Source organism: Microtus pennsylvanicus, chromosome 9 (genome assembly GCF_037038515.1).
Source record: "Microtus pennsylvanicus isolate mMicPen1 chromosome 9, mMicPen1.hap1, whole genome shotgun sequence".
Lineage (NCBI taxonomy): Eukaryota > Metazoa > Chordata > Mammalia > Rodentia > Cricetidae > Microtus > Microtus pennsylvanicus.
Window position 1 is genome coordinate 63015799 of NC_134587.1, and position 21701 is coordinate 63037499.

Here is a 21701-nt window from a genome sequence, read left to right on the forward strand (position 1 = left end):
AGTTGTTTCAAAATATCATTTTAATTAAACTACAGCATTCCTCTTAAATTATATACATTTCATATCATTGACAATATAAATACATATGCATATTTGAGAATAAATAAATAATAAAATACCTTAATTGGTTATCCCTTTCCCCCCTCTACAAATAAAGATTTGCTTCGAGTAAATAAGATTAAAGAGGGTGGAAGAAAGTAGTCCACAGTTTTCAGTAATGATTAGGTCATTAAGCTATTAAGTAATGGTTAAGTCACTGATCATTCCTGAAAATCCAATTCTGCAAAACATGAAATAAATGAAATCATTGGGTTTCACAATAAACTTAGTTTGTCAATGCCTCTCTGAATACCATGAGAGTGCCCTCAAGTTACACGAGACGTGTTGACAGATGATGAAGCCTGTATCTGTTGGCATGCAGTTCATCTTGGTAACCACATGCCATCATCATGTGGTCCCTGTATTGCCCTCATTGAAAGCTGTTCCCACATCACCCATCATGACGGATGCTTACAGCATCTGGGATAAGAAGTAGATCTGAGAGGGCTGCCATACTGATATAGCAGTGTGGAGCTGGAGGTGCCTGAAAGCCAGGCAGATTCTAATTCTACAGAGGACTTGGGAGAGGAACTAGGACAGATTTGGGGCACTGTCACAGAGGGCTGCTCAGAGTGTGACTCAAATATTGACTTGTCGGAAACACAGGGGAATCAGGTCCTTCCTGCTGGTCCCGGGAGCTCCACCAAATGAAGCTGTTAAGCTGTGTGGTGTTAAGTAGCACCATTCTTTCTGGTTCTGGAATCCTTCATCTGTGCTTCATTAGGCTTTAATTAGAGAGCTCATAAAACCTTTTCGCCGGAATTCCAGTTCAGAAGATGTAGTTCAGAGGCTCTAGCAACTCCACCTGGACTTTGGGTCCACAAAAGCATGCTCAGTCCCATCTGTGTCACAAGCCTATTCTCACAGGTCAGTTCCCACTCAGCTCATGCGCAGCCCCTCTAATGAGACAGCCAGCATTCCTGCACACAACCCTGAAGTGTTCACACCATCCAGGGAGTCTTTAACCAGTCATCCTGCCCTACGGGTCGGGGCCATCTCTGGTCATCAAATCATGTGTGCAGATAGAAGATAAATGGACGCTTTTTAGAGCACTGTAGAATTTGGACCCCAAGGAAAAAAGAAGACTAAACAAAGTGAAACTTGAGGGCTTTGAGGGACAGAGCATACTATTCTGATTATAAAAATTCAGCGTGCTGCCGGGCAGTGGTGGCGCACGCCTTTAATCCCAGCACTCGGGAGGCAGAGGCAGGCGGATCTCTGAGAGTTCGAAGCCAGCCTGGTCTACAAGAGCTAGTTCCAGGACAGGCTCCAAAAGCTACAGAGAAACCCTGTCTCAAAATAACCAAAAAGAAAAAAAAAATTCAGCGTGCTCTAGTTTGGAGATCCCACGCCTGAAGACCCGGCTATATTGCCGAAGAGAAGGCTCATGAGTAAGGCACACAGTGTACAGGATGAGGACCCAAATTTACTCCCCCAGGATCCGCGGATAAAGCTGATCATAGCCATAACCAAGTTAATCCCAGTGATGGTGTGGGAGGGTGGGCATGGGTGGATTTCAGGGTCTTGCTATCCAGTTTGTCTAGTCAAACTGATGAATTCCAGTTTGAACTCAGAGAGACTCTGTCTCAGAAACTAAGATGGTTAAAGAAGATACCTGATATTGATTTCTGGGCTCCACATGTACACACATGCAACAGTGAGCACAGCCACATATTCACGTGTATTCCCACACCCTTCACATAACACACATATATGTATGTTCACACACACAAGCATATACATGTAACACCCAACACACACAAACAACAAAACTATGCAAAGACAAACACAGAGATGCACATATAACATACAGACACAGACAGACAGACAGACAGACACACACACACACACACCACAGCTAAACTATAAAAGTCCAAAAGAGACATTACATTTTCAAGGGGCTTTCAGAAAGAAAAAGAAGAGAGATAATAATGCAGATGTTGAGGAAATTATCAGCAAAACCTGGAAAATGCATGTTAGATGTGTCATGGGGAGCTGGTGGCATGTCAGGGGAGCCTGAAGCAAAAAGGAGCTGGTACACACAAAGGAGGCGGAGCACACTGACGGTGGGGGAAATGAATAGAATGGTAGCTGGCCAGTCTGCAAAAAACAACACAAAACCACCTACCAGCAACAAACAAACAAACAAAATACAAATCACCCAGCCAGCAAGCAAGTGGAAAGATAAGGTTCAGACCCATGTCTAATCTAGAATGTGAATTAAAACAAGAATAATGTATCACTTTCTGCCCACACACTAAGGTTAAGAACCCTCCTAAATTGCGATTTTCTAATTAGGGCAAGTAAGCAAACATGGCTAATGACAAGCAGAGTTGCTGTAAATGAACTTTTGAAGGGTCTTGTGTCTTAGAGAGATACGTCTGAAGAAAGACACCAGTGCTCTCCAATCACAGACGCTTTACAGAAGCTGCTCTATTGCGGACGACGTCATAAAAAGGAACTTCATTGTGCCTTTGTACAGAAAAGATGGGCGCATCACTATTAGACGGCACTGATGAAGAGAATAGACAGTGTCCCTGGTATCAGGAGAGTGAGCTGTGCTCAGATACCCCACATCACTAAGAATCTGGTGGAAAAACAAAAGAGCACCCAAAACACCTTGTACTGCTACGTTAGTGTTCAGGCAGGACATGTTTATAGTCATTTTAAAGCAGCATCTATACATATGCTTATGAATTTTATTGATGTATGTTTATGTTAATAGCAAATGCTTCCAGTTAAAATGATATCTCTTTTCAATTCTTGCTTTGTTATAGCTTATAAAGCACTCGCAATGAACGTGTATTATCTCCAAATGAGAAAAAAAAAGTTTTAAAAAATGTTGCCTGCTGAGTAAAGGATTTAGATGGGAGCTCGTTCACAGTCAGCTGAGGCATCTCCAGAAATACGCTGCAGGGGACACAACCCTCACTTCTGACAAGAGAAATTCACAGTGCAATGACGAAATGGCATCTGTCTTTCTGTCACAGAACATCTATCCGGGTAACCTGGCCCAGTCCCTCAAACACCTGACTATTCAGTTGCTGCAAAGGATTTCCACTTGCCCTTGGAAGGGCTGCTCAGACCCAGAAGGACAATGAGGGCTTTGTGCTGAGCTGTGGGTTTTTGAGCTCTTGCTTAGGTAACTGAGAGATGGCTATGTCAAAGGTACGGAGAATCAAGGAGTGGTCAAATTTTACAATTACCCCTTGAACACAGAAAGGATAAATTGTCTTTAAGAGATTAACTTAGAATTCCTTTTTAATGCTTCCCTTTGTGAGATTAAAGGTATAAAGTGGAAAAAATTAAATCATTCAGACAACATAGGCAAACATGTACAGTACGTATGTATACATAACAATGCATAACAAATATAAAAAACACATGGACACATAAAAATCAGGCACAGAATATGTATACAAGACACACAGGTGCACACAAAATACACATACAACTCACATAGAGGACATGTACATACAACATAGATACACACGTCCACAACCGCTGGTAAGAGGCAGAAGGAGAAGCCCCACTTTGAGGAACCTTCACAAAATAAAAAGAAAGAAGTTTACAATGACAGATGCATTTATTCTATTTTGAAAAATATTCCAAGTGTCAGGAGTCAGCTATCAACAGGGCAGGCAATGAAAGACCGACCATGCTTAAAGGCAAGGAAGATGAAGGCACAGAGATGCCTACGAGACAGGGACGGTGTTCCTCTAAGCCAGGTGGTGATGAACGGAACTCTCCAATCTCACCTGTCTTCAGGGCCATAAGAGCGTCCCTCGCTTCCCTGACACAGCCTTTTGTCACAGATCAATTTAATTTTTACACCTTCAAGCAGAAGATCTAGAAGTACCAAGTAAGCTAAATAGTTCATTAAAAATATAAAGTTTAGTTAAATATCACTTTGGAACTATGACTGAATGCTTTAAATAGATATTTTATGTTAAAATATTTAACAGAATGAAGGGCAATTTACATATAATTCCTATTTTATATGAGAATCTATTTCCCTAAGATCGTATTTGTGAAAGATCATCTTAGACGTCTAATAAGACCTTAGATGTTTATTAAGACCATAGCTGCCAAAGCCATTTATTACTACATTAATAAGTTGGACAGAGAATTTTAATTAGTGTTGCACACAATTTTATTCTCTATTTTCATTTTCCCCAAAGGCAATATAATTTCTACTTTTCAGGATATTATAGAAAAACATACTTCTGAAAAGAGAAGGAGCTTTGCAATAGTAGGTTTTGCTTGAATGTGTGCTTTATATTAAAAATGAGGCCAGCAGTGGTGGGCTTATAAATTTTGAGCCATGTAATATTTTAAGTCGCACAGGCTTGGTTGATATATATTTACATAAGAACTCTTAAGGACAAGAAATGTTAGATAAATGTCAATTACTGTACATTAAGGAAATCATACCCTTTAGTTCATCTAATAAAATAAAGGTTTGCAATAAAATTTCAGCATTGTCTCAGAGAGCCTGAGGCCATTTAAGAAGCTCCTGAAACGTCCTCCTGAAGAAACAATCATTAGCAGGCCGATCCAAACGGTAGGCTACATTCATTTCCAAGCCTGACAGTTCCATTTCCCCGGGCCCAGTACCTATGCACGAAGGGGGGTCTGGCTGCCAGAAGAAGCGGCTATTTAGCTGCACACAGGTGATTTTGGCTTGTCCTTGGAGCTGGTATCCAGGGTCACACTGGAAGGTGATGGTATCTCCAGGTTCCCGGCTGTCACCATAGCGGGTACCATTCTGGGGCATCCCAGGGTCATTGCAGGTGGACGCGATGGATGCTGTATAAGAACAAACAACAGCTGGTCAGGTGATGGAGAACCAGGTGTCCACACATGCTAGGGTGGTTGCTGTCTCTAGGGTGAGATGCTCAGCGTTGGTATAGTGCCCCAAATGTTTTCCTGGAGCATAAGAAAAGGGGTCTTGTTTGGGGGAGGACTCAAGGGCATGCACTTTTTTTCCGAGCTCATGTTGAATAAATCCTAGCAAAATCTTATTGAAATTTGGCCACTTATGAAATTCTCAATATCACCTTTACCATATTATACTTAGTATACATTATCCACACATTCCCTTCTAATCTGCCACTTAATAATGTCACATATCACAAGTTAAATAATTTAATGGAAGACCTATAATCTCAACCTGGGGCAAAGCTCAATTGGAAGGTTGCCCTGATGTGACCCCTCCCAGTGACTGCAGAGTGGGCCAGATGTCAATCTTATCAGAGGCGCTATGGGTCCACAGGCTACTGTCCAGGAAAGATGATCAACTATACTTTCCTATTTTTTATTTTTGTAAAACCTGAATCATGAAAGCGAAAAGGAAAGGAGGATGGACAGATGGTTCAGTGGTCACAGTGCTGGCTGTCCAAGCGTGAAGACTTACTTCTGATGTCAAAACCAAGGTAGGTAGTGGCACTCAGGTGCACACTGGTGCTGGGGAGGTAGAGACAGGAGAATGCTTACTGGCCACCCAGTCTAGGCAAAACGGTCGTGTTCAGTGGAAGGCCTGACTCAAAAAATTAGTTATCCATTACTAAATGGTCATCCCTGAAAACATTCATATAAACAACATTACACAGAATGAGCAGGTTCTACTCATATATAATTCATATAAGAGAAAGAGGAGGAAGAAAGGAAGGAGAGGGAAATGACGACGGAAAAGGATTTCAACAAGTTGTTTGCAGGTTGTGCTGTACAGGTCTAGCGATTGCAGAGACAACACTAGGCAGGGTGTCATGTTCCTGCAAGCTAGAAGTCACTGAAGCACTCTCCTGCAATCATGCCACATGGGCAGCTGCATTCCTACCCACCCAGGCAGGAAAGATGCCTAGGAACCCAGAACTCACGCAGGGGTCTGTATTCTATCACCCCAAACTCACACAGGTGTCTGTACTCTATCACATCATGGAACTTGACAGCCCATGGAACTTGACAGGTCCTACTTCTTTAGCAACCATGTGCTCTTACAATTAGATGATACACACCAAGACCCAAAGCTTAAAGTTTCTCCTCCTCTTGAGCCCTTCCTTTCTTGCTTCTACCTACAACAACAGAAAGTTACTATTGATATGAGGAGCTGGGATGAGTTGACATCTCCGTTCAGGACACAGGGGGAATAAGGAAAAGGGATGCACACCTGCCCTACCCATCCTGCAATGCCAAGGTTGTGGAGTTGATGGGCAACCTTAGCGTTTGACTAATGAATTCTGTAATACTCTTTTTTATATATGTATATCTATATATAGTGTGTTATATTCAGTTATACATGAGTGTGATATGCATCATTTATTTGTGGCTAGTTAAATAAATTCACTTCAACAAAAAAATAGAAAATACAACTTAAAAGGGGAGTGGAGCTGGGGAGTGTAACTGAGTTGGTAGAGTATTGCCTAGCATGCATAAAGCCGTGTGTTCCATCCTCAACACCTCATAAATCCAAAACGACAGCATATGCCTGTAATCCCAGCATTCTGAAGGTAAAGAGTAGAGGACCAAAAAAAGTCCATGGTTGTCCATGGTTACATGATGAGTTTGAGGTGATGAGGTTACCCCGAGATACAAGAGATCCTGTCTCAAATATATAAAAATAAAAATAAAACAAACAGCCAAACAGCAGCAATAACAACTGTGTGGCTGAATGGTTTCTAAACTGATGGAGGAGCATGGGTGAACAGGAGACAGAAGAATGAGTGTCACTGAGGAGACACAGACCAGAGCCCTGAGACACAGGGGGCCGAGGAGCGCTAGTGCCAACATCAAGGACCGCATGGTGAGTCGGGGCTGTGTCAGATGCCAGGCCTGCTCAGTGGGATGCAATTAGAGCGTAATGATCTCACACACTGATTTTCACTAACTACTCCGTGGGAACAAGGCTAATAACCAAGTTATTAGATAAGGCGGGAGAAGAGGCCATATGAGAACTGGCCCCCTTGCTGGTCCGGCTTCTTCTTAGAGTCAGGGGAGGGAAGAAGCTAGCTCTCCTACCCCCTCACTACCATTCTCTCACAGGGTTTCATTGCATATTGGATCACAGACTCCTGTGTATCTCCAGCATGCCAAAAGCAGCGTAGTGAAACTGCTCCTGCCGTTACACACATACCAATGGGATCACTGTGCAGCTGGGACCACCGTCCCCAACCCTTGCCTACACTCCAGCAATGACTTTCCTGAATGCCTTTCTACAGTTCCTTGCTTTCCTGGTTGATCACCATGAATTTTTGCCTTCCAGTAGTAAGTGCCCAGAAGGCTCAATGCTGTATGCTGGTGGAAATCCTGCACACAGGTTCACACCAACTCCTCTGGAACCTTTTCTCTCTCATTTCTCAGTGTTATGCTCCTGAGCTTCATATGTGAGCATGATGCTTCGTCTCTTGGTTAGGGTTTTATTGCTGTGAGACGACACCATGACCATGGCAGCTGTTAAAAAATAAAACATTCCGATGGGGCTGGCTTACAGTTTCAGAGGTCTAGTCCATTATCATCATGCTGAGAAGTATGGTGGCATGCAGGCAGATGTGGTACTAGGGAGGGAGCTGAGAGTTCTCCACCGTAATCGATTTGAGAAATAGTGGGACGACATGAGGGTGATAAGAGCAGTGGTTCTCAGCCTGGGGTTGGCGACCCCTGTGGGTGCTGAACGACCCTTTCACAGGGGTCACCTAAGGCCATCATCAGAAAAACACATTACAATTCATAGTAATAACAAAATTACAGTGATGAAGTAGAAACAAAAATAATTCTATGGTTGGGGTCAGCACAACATAAAGAGCTGTATTAAAGGCTTACAGAATTAGCAAGTTTGAGAATCACTGGATTAGAGGGACAGGACATGGGAGGGATTTGAAAGAGGGAAAGAAAGGGAAAATGTCATATATTTTAAATAAGAGTTTTTTAAAAATCTAAATACAGAAGTAACCATTTGCTTTGGCATCCAGAAGAGGGAAACGTGCTGTTTACCCTAATTCTCTTACTCTAAATGATTTCTGGATCAGTTTTCTGATTTCATCTTACCCCCAAAAGTCAGCTAACATTCATTACTAGAACATCCTTGGGACTAAATCAAAAATATTATTGCTGAGATGATCAGATAAATTAAAGTTACTTAAAGTTAAAATATAGTAAAAATTACAAACCAGACAAAGATTATAACCAAAATTATATTATATTATAGGTTACTATTATAATATACAAGGCATGTTGTGGGTCACAGATTGTTACATAAAATGTGATTGGGCAAGCAAGTAGCACATACAAAGCCTGTATCCAAATATTACACATCTTAGCCACTGGGAGACTAAATATCCACTTTTTGTCTCCAGGGTTTCAATGCTGCTTCCAGAACAATCTACCACACGTGTGAATAAGAGAACACAGTCTCTGAGATTGAACCCATGCCTTAGGAAAAGCTTTATTCCTCTCTGTCTTGTCTTTCTCGTCCAGTTTGTTCATCTGTTCTTACCTCATCCATCCATTCTCATCCTGTTCACTCACAACCACAAGAAACAATCAGCAGTGTGATGCCATCTTGCTCCCTACTCCCTGCCACCTTGGCACTTGTTTCTGAGTAACTACCTTACAAGCCCTCAGTTCCCTGATGCACCCTGGAGGGACTGTGATGTGGGGAAGAGCTGGGGAACTTTGAGGGTGACTACCGCAGACAGGAGAAAGACAGGCTAAGACTAGGCCTGTGTGGACTGGAGAGGAGAGTCCCTTTCTATATTTGATTTAAGGAGTCCCACAGAGTGTCCTGAGAGACCACACCACACACAGGAAATGAGGAGTTGAGAAAGGCTTTAGCCTGTCTTCCATCATGTTCCACACTCTAGTCCAAAATCAAAATAACACCACTTAGTTTATTAGAATCTGATCTTAGGGCAATAGTCCATGTGCAATGACAGTGATGGCTCCTGAGAAAAGGAATGAGGGCAGAGGTAAGGGGTCCTAGGTACCACTGTTCAGAGAGGAGCCAGCATTTCTGGAAGCTTCAGAGAGATGGCCAACGTCACAGGAGATTACAGAATAGAAACTAACCCTTCTGTTCTTTACTATGTGTGATTAAAGCATGAAGAAGCAAACTGTTGCATGGAGTATCACAACACAAAGCGACCAGCTGTTGTCTACTAAGACACCATGCTCAATTCTGTAGAGTTATGCAGGGAATAAAGCCGACCTGGGAGCTGGACAATACCTGATCCTTCTCCAACACGCTGAAATAATTGAAATGATGAAAGAGCTGACTGCTGGTTGACTGGGGTTAGGAGATGGGAACCGATGGGTATTGGGAACAGATTGACATGCCTAACTGGAGGACCCTGATTAAGACAAAGATGATCTATCTGTTCATGACCTTGGCGTCAATGTTTGGAGAACTCTGCAAACAATACTGTGTGGATCCCGACAAAAAGGGAATGTTCATAAAACCACCATTGAGTCTCAAACTACCTCAAAATAAAACATATTTAGAAAGCAACATGACAGGACTTGCATGGCTGTGCAGTCAGTACACAGCTTTCCTATCTCTCTCTCTCTCTCTCTCTCTCTCTCTCTCTCTCTCTCTCTCTCTCTCTGTGTGTGTGTGTGTGTGTGTGTGTGTGTGTGTATCCGCTCAGTGGGACTGGCTGACTGTGCACAGTGACTACATGCTTTGCCTCATCTAATATTATTTTCATTACAGGCACTCATGTGCACATACGTATCTAATTTCAAAATTCAAAGTTGCCAGAACTTGTCACACACTTCTGAATGCTTTTGTGGCAGAAGCACTGGTGATCGCATGCTGTACAATTCCTGCTAACTGCAGACAAATTTACAGAGGTACAAACCCCGCTGACAGCAACACCCACTGCAGGTCACGGTGCCTGCTTCCTTTGGATAATAAGCATTTAACGAACACTGAACCACACAAAAGCTCATTCCAGTTAACACAATTCCATTTGCCCAGGAGGCTGGTGCTGTAAGCCGGAAGAAAGACAACATGTATAAGAGAAAGGAGAAGGACTCCCCAGACAGAAGTATACAACATCCTAGGACACGGAAGGGCTTAGCCTGTGAGAGGAGACAAGTGTTAAGAAGCAGAAGCAGGTGTGGACAGGAACAGGGACACTGGTACAAATAGTGCCAGACAAGCTTAGGACATATCCTCACAGATCTTTGGGTTGATACTTCCACACAGTAAATTCTCTTCATCTTTATTTTTTCCTAAGATTTATTTTTCTGTATCTAAGTGTGTGAAAAGGTGTGTGGGTATGGGTATGTATACGTGTGTGTGGTTCATGGTTTTGTGTACGTGCGTGTACATGTGTGTGTACATGTGTGTGTACATGTGTGTGTGTATATGTGTGTGTGTGTACGGGAGTGTATATGTATATGGGAGTAGGTGGGTGTCAAGGCAGGCCAGAAGAGGGTATAGGGTCTTCTAGAACTGGAGCTACAGAATGTTGTCTGCCTCCTGACATGGGTGCTGGGAACCAAACTCTGGTCTCCTGTAAGAGCAGCAAAGGTCCTTCCTTGACTGCTGAGCCATTGCTCCAGCCCTGTAAATTTGCTTTTACATATCTTGTCTGTTGATACGTGTTTCTTGGCTTTGAAAATACACCTTGCAGTATTCCCACCATACAGATGTGTATATCAAGATTTACATCTGAAAAAAAATCCAAGGAATAAATTAACCACTTCAATTTCATGGTATGGTCATACGAATTTCATTAAAAGCAGAACTCAGTAGGAATCCCATGAGAATGTTTCAGGATAATGAAGCGGGAGTAGACAATTCCAGAAGCTTGCTGATATAACCATTAAGGTAGGCTGTACCCCAATCCCCCACTCTAACACACAGTTGTTTTTACTTTGGTATTCGGCTGTCACTTCTGTCACTTTTTGTAAGTAACTATCCTTGCAAGTTCCCTCTTGGTTAATAATGCTCCACAGTTACATTCTAATGCCACCACTTAGACATTGTAACTTTAGCTCTTTATTTATTTCAGACCTGAGACTTAAAATAAGCCCTGGAAAGCCAATATCTCATCTAGGGAGCACCATGTATAAGCCATTATCTTTCTAGTCTTATAAATTAATACAGTGATAGCTTCTACAGAGGATACTATATGGCTGTTCAAATTAGATCGTGTCAAACACTGGGTGCAAGAGATTAACAGTCGATTTCTTCTTTAAGTGGGTTTCTCCATGACATGTTCATAGGCATGAATGATTGTGCTTTGCCCACAGTTCCCTCCTCATGATGAACTCAAGTGAACTTCTCATAAAAGGCAGCTATGAATATGCAGAGACAAACATATTAATTAGTAGTTCATTTCACCACATCAAAACTAAAGAACTTTAGAAAGCCTGATACCATTGTTCTTGGGTGTTTAAAGACAGTGTGGTGTTTCAGCTTATTTCAAAATGCTATATATCTAATAGGAATACTAATATTAAAATTTTTAAATGGCCCCAAATTACAGATTTCCATATTTATGAGCTATAAGGTTCTTTGTTCGGTTATTTTGATTTCTTTCCTTATAACAAATAAAGTCAAAACAATTGAAGATGCTAGCTCTAGCCTGCAAAGACCCTTCTTGAAAACACTTATTCACATCTCTGACTACAGTTAAATTGATTCTCGGCATTCTAGTTGCTGCTAGCAATGCTTTCATTGACAGAGGCGGACCAGAGGTGGGGAAATCATTAAAGGCTTTCATTAGGCATCCTGTAACCTGTCTGTGTGTCACCGGTAAACAGGGGCTTGGTTCACGATGTCGGGAGGTCCACTGCCTTAGTTATGAGCAGCATGCAAAGTACCTGCCTGCCCAGTCACCCTGGCACCGCAACATGGCATGCAGGCATTTACTGTGCCTCCTGCTTCTCAGTCAGAGCTGTAGGACTGTGGCTGTTCTGCCAAGTGGGCGTCAGGAGAATCGCTCTGTTGTCTGTTTGAATTGAGTGTTGTGAAGCAGGAGGCCAAAGAGAGGGGAAAATCTAATTTGAGAACCGCGGACTGAATCGTTTATCACGTAATTCTCCCCTGGAGTCAGTGTGTCTCCGGAACTGAGAATAAATAATCACTATCCGGTGTTGGGAGGAAACACATCAAAGTGCCTTTGTATCCTCACCTTTGTGGGCAGGCTCACTAAAACTGCGCAGCAGTAAAAAGAGTGTTAACTCCTAATTTAGCCTAATTAACTGGGAGACAGATGCTAATGGAATCTGGTATACATACTTGAGGTTCCAGAACTGCGGCGGATGGAGCCATGCCCAGCCACAAAGAGTGGGCTCGGTTTGCCAGTCTGGAAATTATATAACTATGAGGCGTGTGCATCTACATCTGTTCTTCCATGGTTCATAGTAAATGTAAGTGAGTTTTATTCTGTTTATAGTTCTATGTATACTGTACATGCTACTCAATTGTCTGTACATGAATATGCCTTATACATGCACATATGTTTTCTTTGCAAGCAGTGATGGAATTGAGAATATGTAAATGTTTCATGGACTCTTTAATAATGCCCTATGTTGCCAAATGCATCTATCAGGCCTGTATCCTGTGATTTTTTAACTGGCTGAATGAGACTGTGCATTGGTCCAGGAAAAAAAAATCTTCAAGCCCCCGTAAGAAGCACTTCCACATGCATCTCATTGAGGGGGTTCTTGGGCAATCAGGCCTCTCCAAGAGCTGTGGCTATTAGAGCAGACATGAAACACCCACTTAGAAGATACATAGTGTCACCAGAACCAATAGCTGAAAAGTAAGGACTCAGGAGAAGTTAGCCCAAGAACACACACTGGGTCAAAAAGTGAAGACCAAACGTCATCAGGTCTCAGGCAGGAGGCAGGCGGTAAACACAGGGGACTAGGTGCCAGGTCAATACTCTCTGAGCAGAAGGATGATGATGGATCAAACATAGCTACAGAAATGACCACCACTAATGTGTGAAGGGCGAGGATGAGATTTGCAGGAGCAGCCTCCCATTTCCTTTACATTTTCTCAAAGGAGTGGTCGTTATCTCCAGCTGAGAAGTGAGCACTCCAGCAGGAGGTGATGGAAGCAGCTGGGTGATAGAAGAAAAACGAGTTCCCTAGAGGGTACGGTGCAAGCTCAAAAGTCAAAAAACGGAGCATGGAATGGGTGTGAGGACAGAATAAGGAGAGAGAACCGGACCACCACTGTGAGGCCACAAAGCAGACTCAGAATTTCTTCCAGACAGAGGCAGGCTTGCTTTTACCATAACTGGCATAGTGAATGCTGCACTAATCAGAAGTAGCTTGATTTGATTTGTTCTCTGAGAAAAAAAATAAACAAAGCTTTCCTGAAACCAAACTCAAAATGATCAGCCTCAGAGCCATGAGCTGATGCTCTTTTTGGTGGAGACTGGTATGATGGAGGAGGGTCATCTTTCTGTCTGTTGTTTCATTGGTTAAGTAATAAAGAAACTGCTTGGCCTCATAGGTTAAAACATAGGTGGGAGGAGTAAACAGAACAGAAGGCTGGGAGAAAGAAGCTGAGTCAGAGAGTCGCCATGATTCTCCCAATCCAGGCAGACGCAGGTTAAGATCATTCCTGGTAAGCCAGCTTGTGGGCTACACAGATTATTAGAAATGGGCTAGTCCAGGTGCGAGAGTTAGCCGAGAAAAGACTAGATATAATGGGCCAAGTGGTGTTTAAAAGAATACAGTTTCCGTGTAATTATTTTGGGGCATAAGCTAGAGCTAGCCATGTGGGCTGTCGGGTGCCGGGGACGAAGCCCCCCTGCTCCTATTTCAACACTGGTATAAGGTAGCTTTGCAACAGAGACCAGCCTCCTAGCCTTGTTGGAAATTTAGACTACGTCATGGACAGTCTCCAGGGACAGTCATGTTTTATTTGAGATATCTGCAGATGCCCAGGGGAAGTCATGTAATTGGAATCTTAGAGGTTGACAAAGCAGACATGACTGTAGCTATATGTCTTGTGTCTCTTTGTCTAAGCTTGGTGTCATCAATAACTTGATGACAATGTTAACAAAGAGAAGAGCAGGTGGCTTTGGGCAACTCCTCCCCTGAGGTGATATGCACATATCCAGGGCGGGGACCCTGTGAAGGATCAAAAATGAGAGGGAGTGATGGAGACCGTGCCACATTGGGCTGTCATGTGTCAGTGACTGCGCCACGTTGGGCTGGCGTTCAACCACAAGGGGGTAAGGCATGGATATCTGTGGACAATAACACAAGTGGAGTAGTGTGTCTCAAAAGGGAAGAAGGCTCGCCCTCAGCATCACGGTTCCAAAGGATCCTGGTGGACAGGGATATACTGGGAAAGCCTTGCAGGTAGTATGTGCTAAGAGCAGGAACCACTGGGTAATAGAGGTGGAACCAAGAGTAGGAGGACTGTGGACTGAATCATTTCTCACCTCTCACTTGCCATTGCCATTGCTAATTAAAAAAGAACATAGCTAAGACAGACTTCAGCACCCCACAGGATTAGGACCAAGGATTTCAGCATCCTTGTCTCCATCCTTCAATGCACATTGTTAGGTATATTTCAGGAGCCATGACACCAGGCCCATCAAAGGTGACACTGGGCAGAAGGCTCAGAGGCTAAGACTGCTTGCTGCTCTTTTAGAGGATTGAGGTTTGGTGTTCAGCAACCAGAGTGGCTCATAACCCCTGTAACTCCAGTTCCAGGGGATATGATGCCCTCTTCTGACCTGCACAGGCCCTGTGCACACACATGTGGCACATATACACTCTCGCACACATAAAATAAAATGAGTATCTTAGAAAAGCATGATGCAACTCTCCCAACCAAGTCTCAACCATGACTTGTCTACAAGCAGTGATGTACTACTGTCTGGTCTGCTTTCTACAAGACTCTAGAAGGTTCTGAGGAAGCAGACAGGCTCAGTGGTGGCAGAGACTCTCAGGCTGCTTTTGCCTGGAACTTCACCTCACGAGCCTCCAGTTTCTAATGGCTTCTCCCCTATAAAACAATCCCAACCCATTCAGCAATTAGCAGGGCCAAAGGCTCCTCCTGTTGTAAACAACCAATTACTTTTAAATGAAAACACGACTATTAAATTATCTTTCAATAAAGTAAATTGGAGAGACCAGTCGGGTAGCCCTTAGCCAACACTGCTAGCGAGGAAGAAATTGATCCAGCAGAGTCAGATCTTGCAAAGCTTCTCCCATCATTGTCCCCAGAGTACAAAAGCTGGTGGAATGTACAAAATGCTAGTGAGGCATTGGAGAAATAGCCCAAGTGCACTTAACCCACGAGCAAAGGTCAGTTTTGGGCAATGAACTCGATTTTCTTGTGTTTCATGCATGATTAAATGGTAATTACCCAGTAATGGAAAGTGTTTGGCTGATTATAGTGGACATAATTGCAGTACTCAGTGTCCCCATTTTACACTCTTTGCTAAGCAGGCAGGACAATGGACATCTGACGTGATGTCTTCCTAGAACCCATGGTTCGTCTCCCTGGGGAGGGATTTTGTCCCACACAAAGAGATGGGAAACACACAGGCGACTATGTGACATGATGTGGGAGTGATTTCTTTCTCATCTGTTGCTTTCATTGATTGGTTAATTAATAAAGAAACTGCTTTGGCCCATTTGATAGGTGGGTGGAGTAAACAGAACAGAATGCTGGGAGAAAGAAGCTGAGTCAGGGAGTCGCCATGATTCTCCCACTCCAGACAGAAGCAGGTTAAGATCTTTCCTGGTAAGCCAGCTTGTGGTGCTACACAGAATATTAGAAATGGGTTAGATCAATATGTAAGAGCTAGCCAATAAGAGGCTGGAACTAATGGGCCAAGCAGTGATTAAAAGAATACAGTTTCTGTGTAATTATTTCAGGTATAAAGCTAACCATGCGGGCGGCCTGGCGGCGGGAACATAGCCCGCTGCTCCTACCACAACAGTGACAACCTCTGTTTCCTTTGGGGCCTTGAATCAAAGACACTGAAGAAGCAGTAGCAACTATGGGGACAATGTTCCTCACTCAGTATTTGTATTTTATTGTAGTAGCATTCCATTTGTATTTTAATAGATAAAGCTTGCCTGAAGATCAGAGTGTAAAACAGCCCCACTGGTCTTACAGACAAGGCTGTGGTAACACACACCTTTAACCCCAGGAGCCATGCTAGTTTGCCATAGAAACCAGATGGTACATGCCTTTAATCCTAGTGGTGCACACCTTTAATCCCAGACCCAGAGAGGATTATAAAATGGGAGAAGACAGCTCACAGACTCAGTCTCATTCCAAGATTCCTGGAGGCAGAAGCACCATTTTTGGACTGAGGTTGAGGTAAAAGCCAGTGGCTGGCTGCTTTACTTTTCTGGTCTTCAGATTGAACCCCAATAACTGCTCTGGGCTTTTATTAGTCATGCTTCATTTTATTTATTTTATTTTACTTGTTTTATTCCATGCTTTCCCATCTCATCCAATTCTATTTTATTTTGAGACAGGGTCTCCTGTAACTCAGGCAGTCCTCTGGCTCACTAGGTAACTGAGGGTGGCCCTGAACTTCCTCATCCTCCTGCTTCCCCCACAAGTGTGACAATCACAGGCATTAACCACCATGGCCCGTTTATACTGTGCGAAGGCTTGAATGCAGGACTCCACGAATGACATAGCCAAGCGCTCTACCAACGGAACCCCACCCTTAGCGTTATTTAAGGCACGTGAAATGATCATTAATAATAAATTGTTAAAAGTCTACTAATGGCAGGATAACTTGTGCTCATTTAAAATTGAGAAACTTTATAAAATGAAAACAGTCTGCAGTTTTTCAACTTGCCTCAACATACTAAACATCGATGAGTAAAACAAGTATGTAGGAAGCCACATCAAGGGAAAGTCCGGCAAAGGCACACATGCTGCGTGAAGAAGAGAATATGTTCCATGGCAGTCAAAGCCACGGAAACACAACAGGAACTCTGCTAAGGGGCAGAAAACACTTCCTCACAATCTGCTCGCGGACTGGGTCTTCACCATGAAATCTGCATACGGGCATTTATTACAAAGGCTTTTATACAGATGTTTGAGAGAGGCTGAATTCTGCCATCTGCAGAAGATGGAGTGGCCACATCATATATTGAAGTCCTTTGAATACATTTAACAGTGGTCATTCTGACTGGGGTGATATGGGAATCCAAGGAAGTTAGTTGTAGTTTGAATTTTGCTCAGAGCAAAGAATATTGAACATATTTTTAAGTGTTTGTATATATTTTTCAGAGAACTGTTTAGCTCATTATCTCATTTCTTGATTGGATTTTTAAAATACAGTTCTTCATATATTCTCGAGATTAACCCTCTGATGTGTACTTGCTTAAAAATTTATTCTTGTTCTAAGGACCAGTTCTTCACGCTGGAGACTATTTACTTGGCTGTGCAAACTGTTTTGAAATTCATATCATTCCATTTGTCAATTCGTGGGACTAATTCCTGTGCTATTTGGGGTCATGCTCAGACGGCGCTTGCATATGCTTGTATCAGGGACCATTATGTTTGCTTCTAAATTTTTCACATATTTAGCTAAGGTCATTGATGAATTTTGTGTTGGTTTCTATGTGGGCTGAGAGGTACAGGTCTGTTTTTATTCTACTACAAGTAGAAATCCAGTATTTCCAGAACCTTTTAATGGGTTATTTTTTCCTCCAGGGCATATTTTTGACATCACTGCCAAAACTTGAATGATTGCAGTCGTTTGAATCTTCTTTACTGTTCTATAATCTTGTCTGCACATTGGTCTAAGCCAGCATCATGCTGTCCAATCACCACAGCTCTGAACTACATTTGATCAGTTATTGGGCTGTCTCCAGCATTGCTCTTTCTACTAAAGACTGACTTAGCTACTTAGTGACTCTTGCCTTTCCATTTAAATTTTAGTATTGATTTTTCTATTTCTGTGGAAAATGCAATCAGAATTTCAGTGGGGTCTGCAATAAATACACAGATCACTTTAAGTGTACCAATTTTAACAATAGTTAAATACTCTGCCCTTTCATGATCATTAGAGATCTATCTACCCATCTTCACCTTCCAGTTTGCTCTTCAGTTTCTTCCTTTGCTGTCTTAAAGTTCTCATTGTAGAAGAAGTCTATCTGCCACCCCTGTGGCTACATGGATTATATTTTATGATGTTTCAAAAGCTATGGTGATGAATGGGACTCTTTTCTAGTTTCTTTCTCTGAGTGTTGGTTACTAGTACATAGGAGAGCTATTGATTCTCTGTGCTGGCTTTAGTGAAAGCATCTAAGTTACAACTCTTTGTCGTCTTTGGAGTCTCTTGAGTATAGGATCCTGTTATCTACAAATATGGATAATTTGACTTCTTAATTTTCTACTCATATGTCTTCTGTTTTTTATTTTTATTTAATTAATACATTGAGCATTATACTGAATAAGAATAGAGAGAGTTGGCAGTCTTGTCTCATTCAATGTTTCTTCTGTTTAGTATAATGCCTTCAAATTTAGCTTTTCTTAGGATGGGGTTTGCTGCTTCTGTTGCCAGTTCTTCAGGGCTTTGATCAGAAATGTTTGCTGAAGTTCAGCAAAAACCTTTTCTGCACCAATTGCAATGATCATAGGTTTTCATTCCTAAAGTGCGTCCCTGCTACTGAAACATATTTACCACTTTGTATCTGTGTTACCATCCTTGCATCTTGGGAATGAATTTGTTTTGGTTATGACATATGACCTGAATGTGCTCTTAAATTCATTTGCAGAACTTTTATCGAGAACTTTTATAGCTATTTACATTAGGTACATTAGTTAATAGGTTACTTCTTTGTGTTGCTGTTACGGCCTTATCCAGTTGTGGCTATTGGGAGTATAATGACAGAGGTCAGGGTTGTCCTTTCTTTTTCTATTCTGTGGAACAGTCTGAGGAGCACTGATGTTAGATCTTCTTTAAGGTCACTAGGTAATCCAACTGCTCTTGGGCTTTTCTTTGTGAAAAGATTTTCTATTTCTGCTTCAATCTCACTGATTTTATTAACCTGCTTCAGTTATTTATAACATCTGGGTTTAATTTAGGTAAGTCCCATGTGTCTTGATATCTATTCACTTAGGCTAGATTGTCCAGAGTTTGAACAGAAGTTTTGAAATTGTGCCACTGAGATCCTCTCAATTTCATTGGAATCTACAGTAAGATTCCTGTTTTCAACTCTGCTTTTATTATTATTGTTGTTGTTGTTATTATCATTATGAATTGTCTTTGATATTTTCTGTCTTTGTTTGTTCTCATTATTTTTATTAAAGTTTAAGTCTTTTTTTTCTCAAAGAACCATCTCATTGCTTGATTGACTCTATATATTGTTGTTTAGTCTTCAACTCAATAATGAGATGGAGACTTCATTTCAATAGCAAGATCTAACATTTACTGTTTCCAAGAAACATATTCCACTGCTAAAGACATTCACAGGCTCGGAGTCAAAGGATAGAAGACTCTCAAGTACACAGAAACCAACAATAAGCCATTGCAGCAATTTCTAACATATGATAAACTCAACTTCAAACCAAATCTCTCAAAAGGGACAAAGAAGCAATTACTTAAGAAGATACAGCATTTGTAAAAGCATCAGGGCTCCTAGGAGTGATTTTTTTACTAGATTATATGAAGAGGAAAGACCCACACTAAATGTGGATAGCAGCCCAGATAAGAGAAACTGGACAGAAACCATAGCCTTTGCTCTTTCTAGCAACATCCCTTAACCCATTGCAGCTTTATTCCTTGACTGATACTAGAAAACAGCTTATAGGGCGGCCAAGGTACCAAAGACTAGAAGCCCTCCAGGAATCTCCCAGCAATCTGGAACTGCTGCTTCGCACACAGAGCAACTACTACATTCCTGGTCTCTCCAGTGTTAAGACAACCATTGTTGGACTATCTGGGTCAAATTGTGACATTGTGGAAGCTACTCCAATTCAATCTCCTGTGAATTTATGATTCATTCTATCTATTCTGTTCCTTTGAAGGACCCAATGAACACAGTCAAATCCCTGTTTTTCCTTTTAGCTTCTACTGTCTCTGCTGGATTACTGGGTTGGACATGATAATTCTGCCCTAGCTCTCAGTTGCTCAGACATTTTACTCATAGAATTTTCTCTTTCTTATGATCATGCCATTGAGAGAGACTGTCTCCTTCCTCTTTGAATAATGTTCCTGACATATCTTCCACAGTGCAGATTTAATGGTCATGAATTACTGGAGTTTATGCTAGTTTTTAAATGCTCTTATTTCTCCATCAAATTAAAAAGCTCTTTGATAGGTCCTGCAATCTTGGTTGGTAACTATTTGCTTTCAGGATTTGAATTACATCATCCCATGCTTTCTTGGCTTGGAAGGTAGCTGATGCTTTTAATTGGGAGTTATTCTGATGTTTCCATCTTTATATGTGAGGTAGTAGTTTTTTATTTTATGGCTTTTAGTGCTGTTTCTTTGCTTTGTATTTTTTATATCTTGACTACAATTTTTGGGGAGAGGTTCTTCTCTTGTCATACTTATTTGGGGTGTTTGGATAGACAATTCTTTCTCCAGATTTGGGGAATTTCATTGAGTAGACTCTTTGTGCCTTTAATATTTGTCTCAGTTCCTTCTTGACCATGCATTCTCAAGTTTGGTGCCTTGATCATATCTCAGAGTTGTTAAACACTGGGAACACATTCATTTATTTGATTCTTGTTTTTGTTTTGCTTTATTTTTTGTTTGTTTTTTTTGAGACAGGGTTTCTCTGTGTAGCTTTGGAACCTGTCCTGGAACTCACTCTGTAGACCACACTGGCCTTGAACTCACAGAGATCCACCTGCCTCTGCCTCCCAAGTGCTGGGATTAAAGGTATGTGCCACCACCATCTGCCCTACACACTTGATGCTTATGAGTGCTAAGTGTAGTCAAATCCTGGTATTGTTTCTTCTTGATGCTTTGCATAATGTTTATTGCTTGAGTCAAAGAGACTTTTGTTTCCAAGGTTCTATTTGCTTTTTTTTTTAAAGTACCAATTTTTGTTGTTGTTGAATTTCCTTTCAGGTTTCTGACTTCTCCATCTATCATTCTGAGATTCTTGGGCATTTTGCTGACTTCTTCCTTTGTTACTGACCTTCCTCTCTAGGCCCTGGATTCAATCGATCTTCTCTCCAGAAAGCTTTTGGAGACTTGCACCTGATCATTTCCCTGTGCTGAGATCCTTGATGGCAGTAACAGACGAGTTCAGGTTTCTTAAAAGAGTCATTGTGTCATGACACTTACGTTGTGTGTTTCTGTGTTGTGACTTGTGTGTCTGTTAGTCTGGATAGCTCCTCTGTTTTATTTGAAGATTACAACCGGGGACACAAAACAAGGAGAATCTAACTGATTTTGGAAGTAATTTTTCCCCCCATCCCCTGCCAGAAACATGGCTGAATCTGTGTCTATGTCCTACCTCTTCCTATGCATTGCAGAGTTCAGGTGTGTTTCTACAACTGCTGTAGATTTCTGATGTTCCCCTTTGTCTCTCTTTGGAATTGAGATCTTGCTTTCTGTTTTCTTTTTGACCGTCTTTTTCGTAGTCTCACAAAGAGGCAGCTTCCAGCCTGCCATATTATCCACAGGTCC

The 21701-nt window shown here is 41.9% G+C and overlaps 1 protein-coding gene across 2 annotated transcripts in view; it reads right to left on the bottom strand.

Moving 5' to 3' along the window:
- The window catches only part of Csmd1 (CUB and Sushi multiple domains 1), a 1402422-nt gene that overhangs the window by 174922 nt on the left and 1205799 nt on the right, over window positions 1-21701 (bottom strand). For both annotated transcript variants that reach the window (XM_075986282.1, XM_075986281.1), the window contains exon 27: window positions 4717-4908. In XM_075986282.1, coding sequence (XP_075842397.1) covers window positions 4717-4908 — 192 coding nt within the window. The remainder of the gene's footprint in view (window positions 1-4716; window positions 4909-21701) is intronic.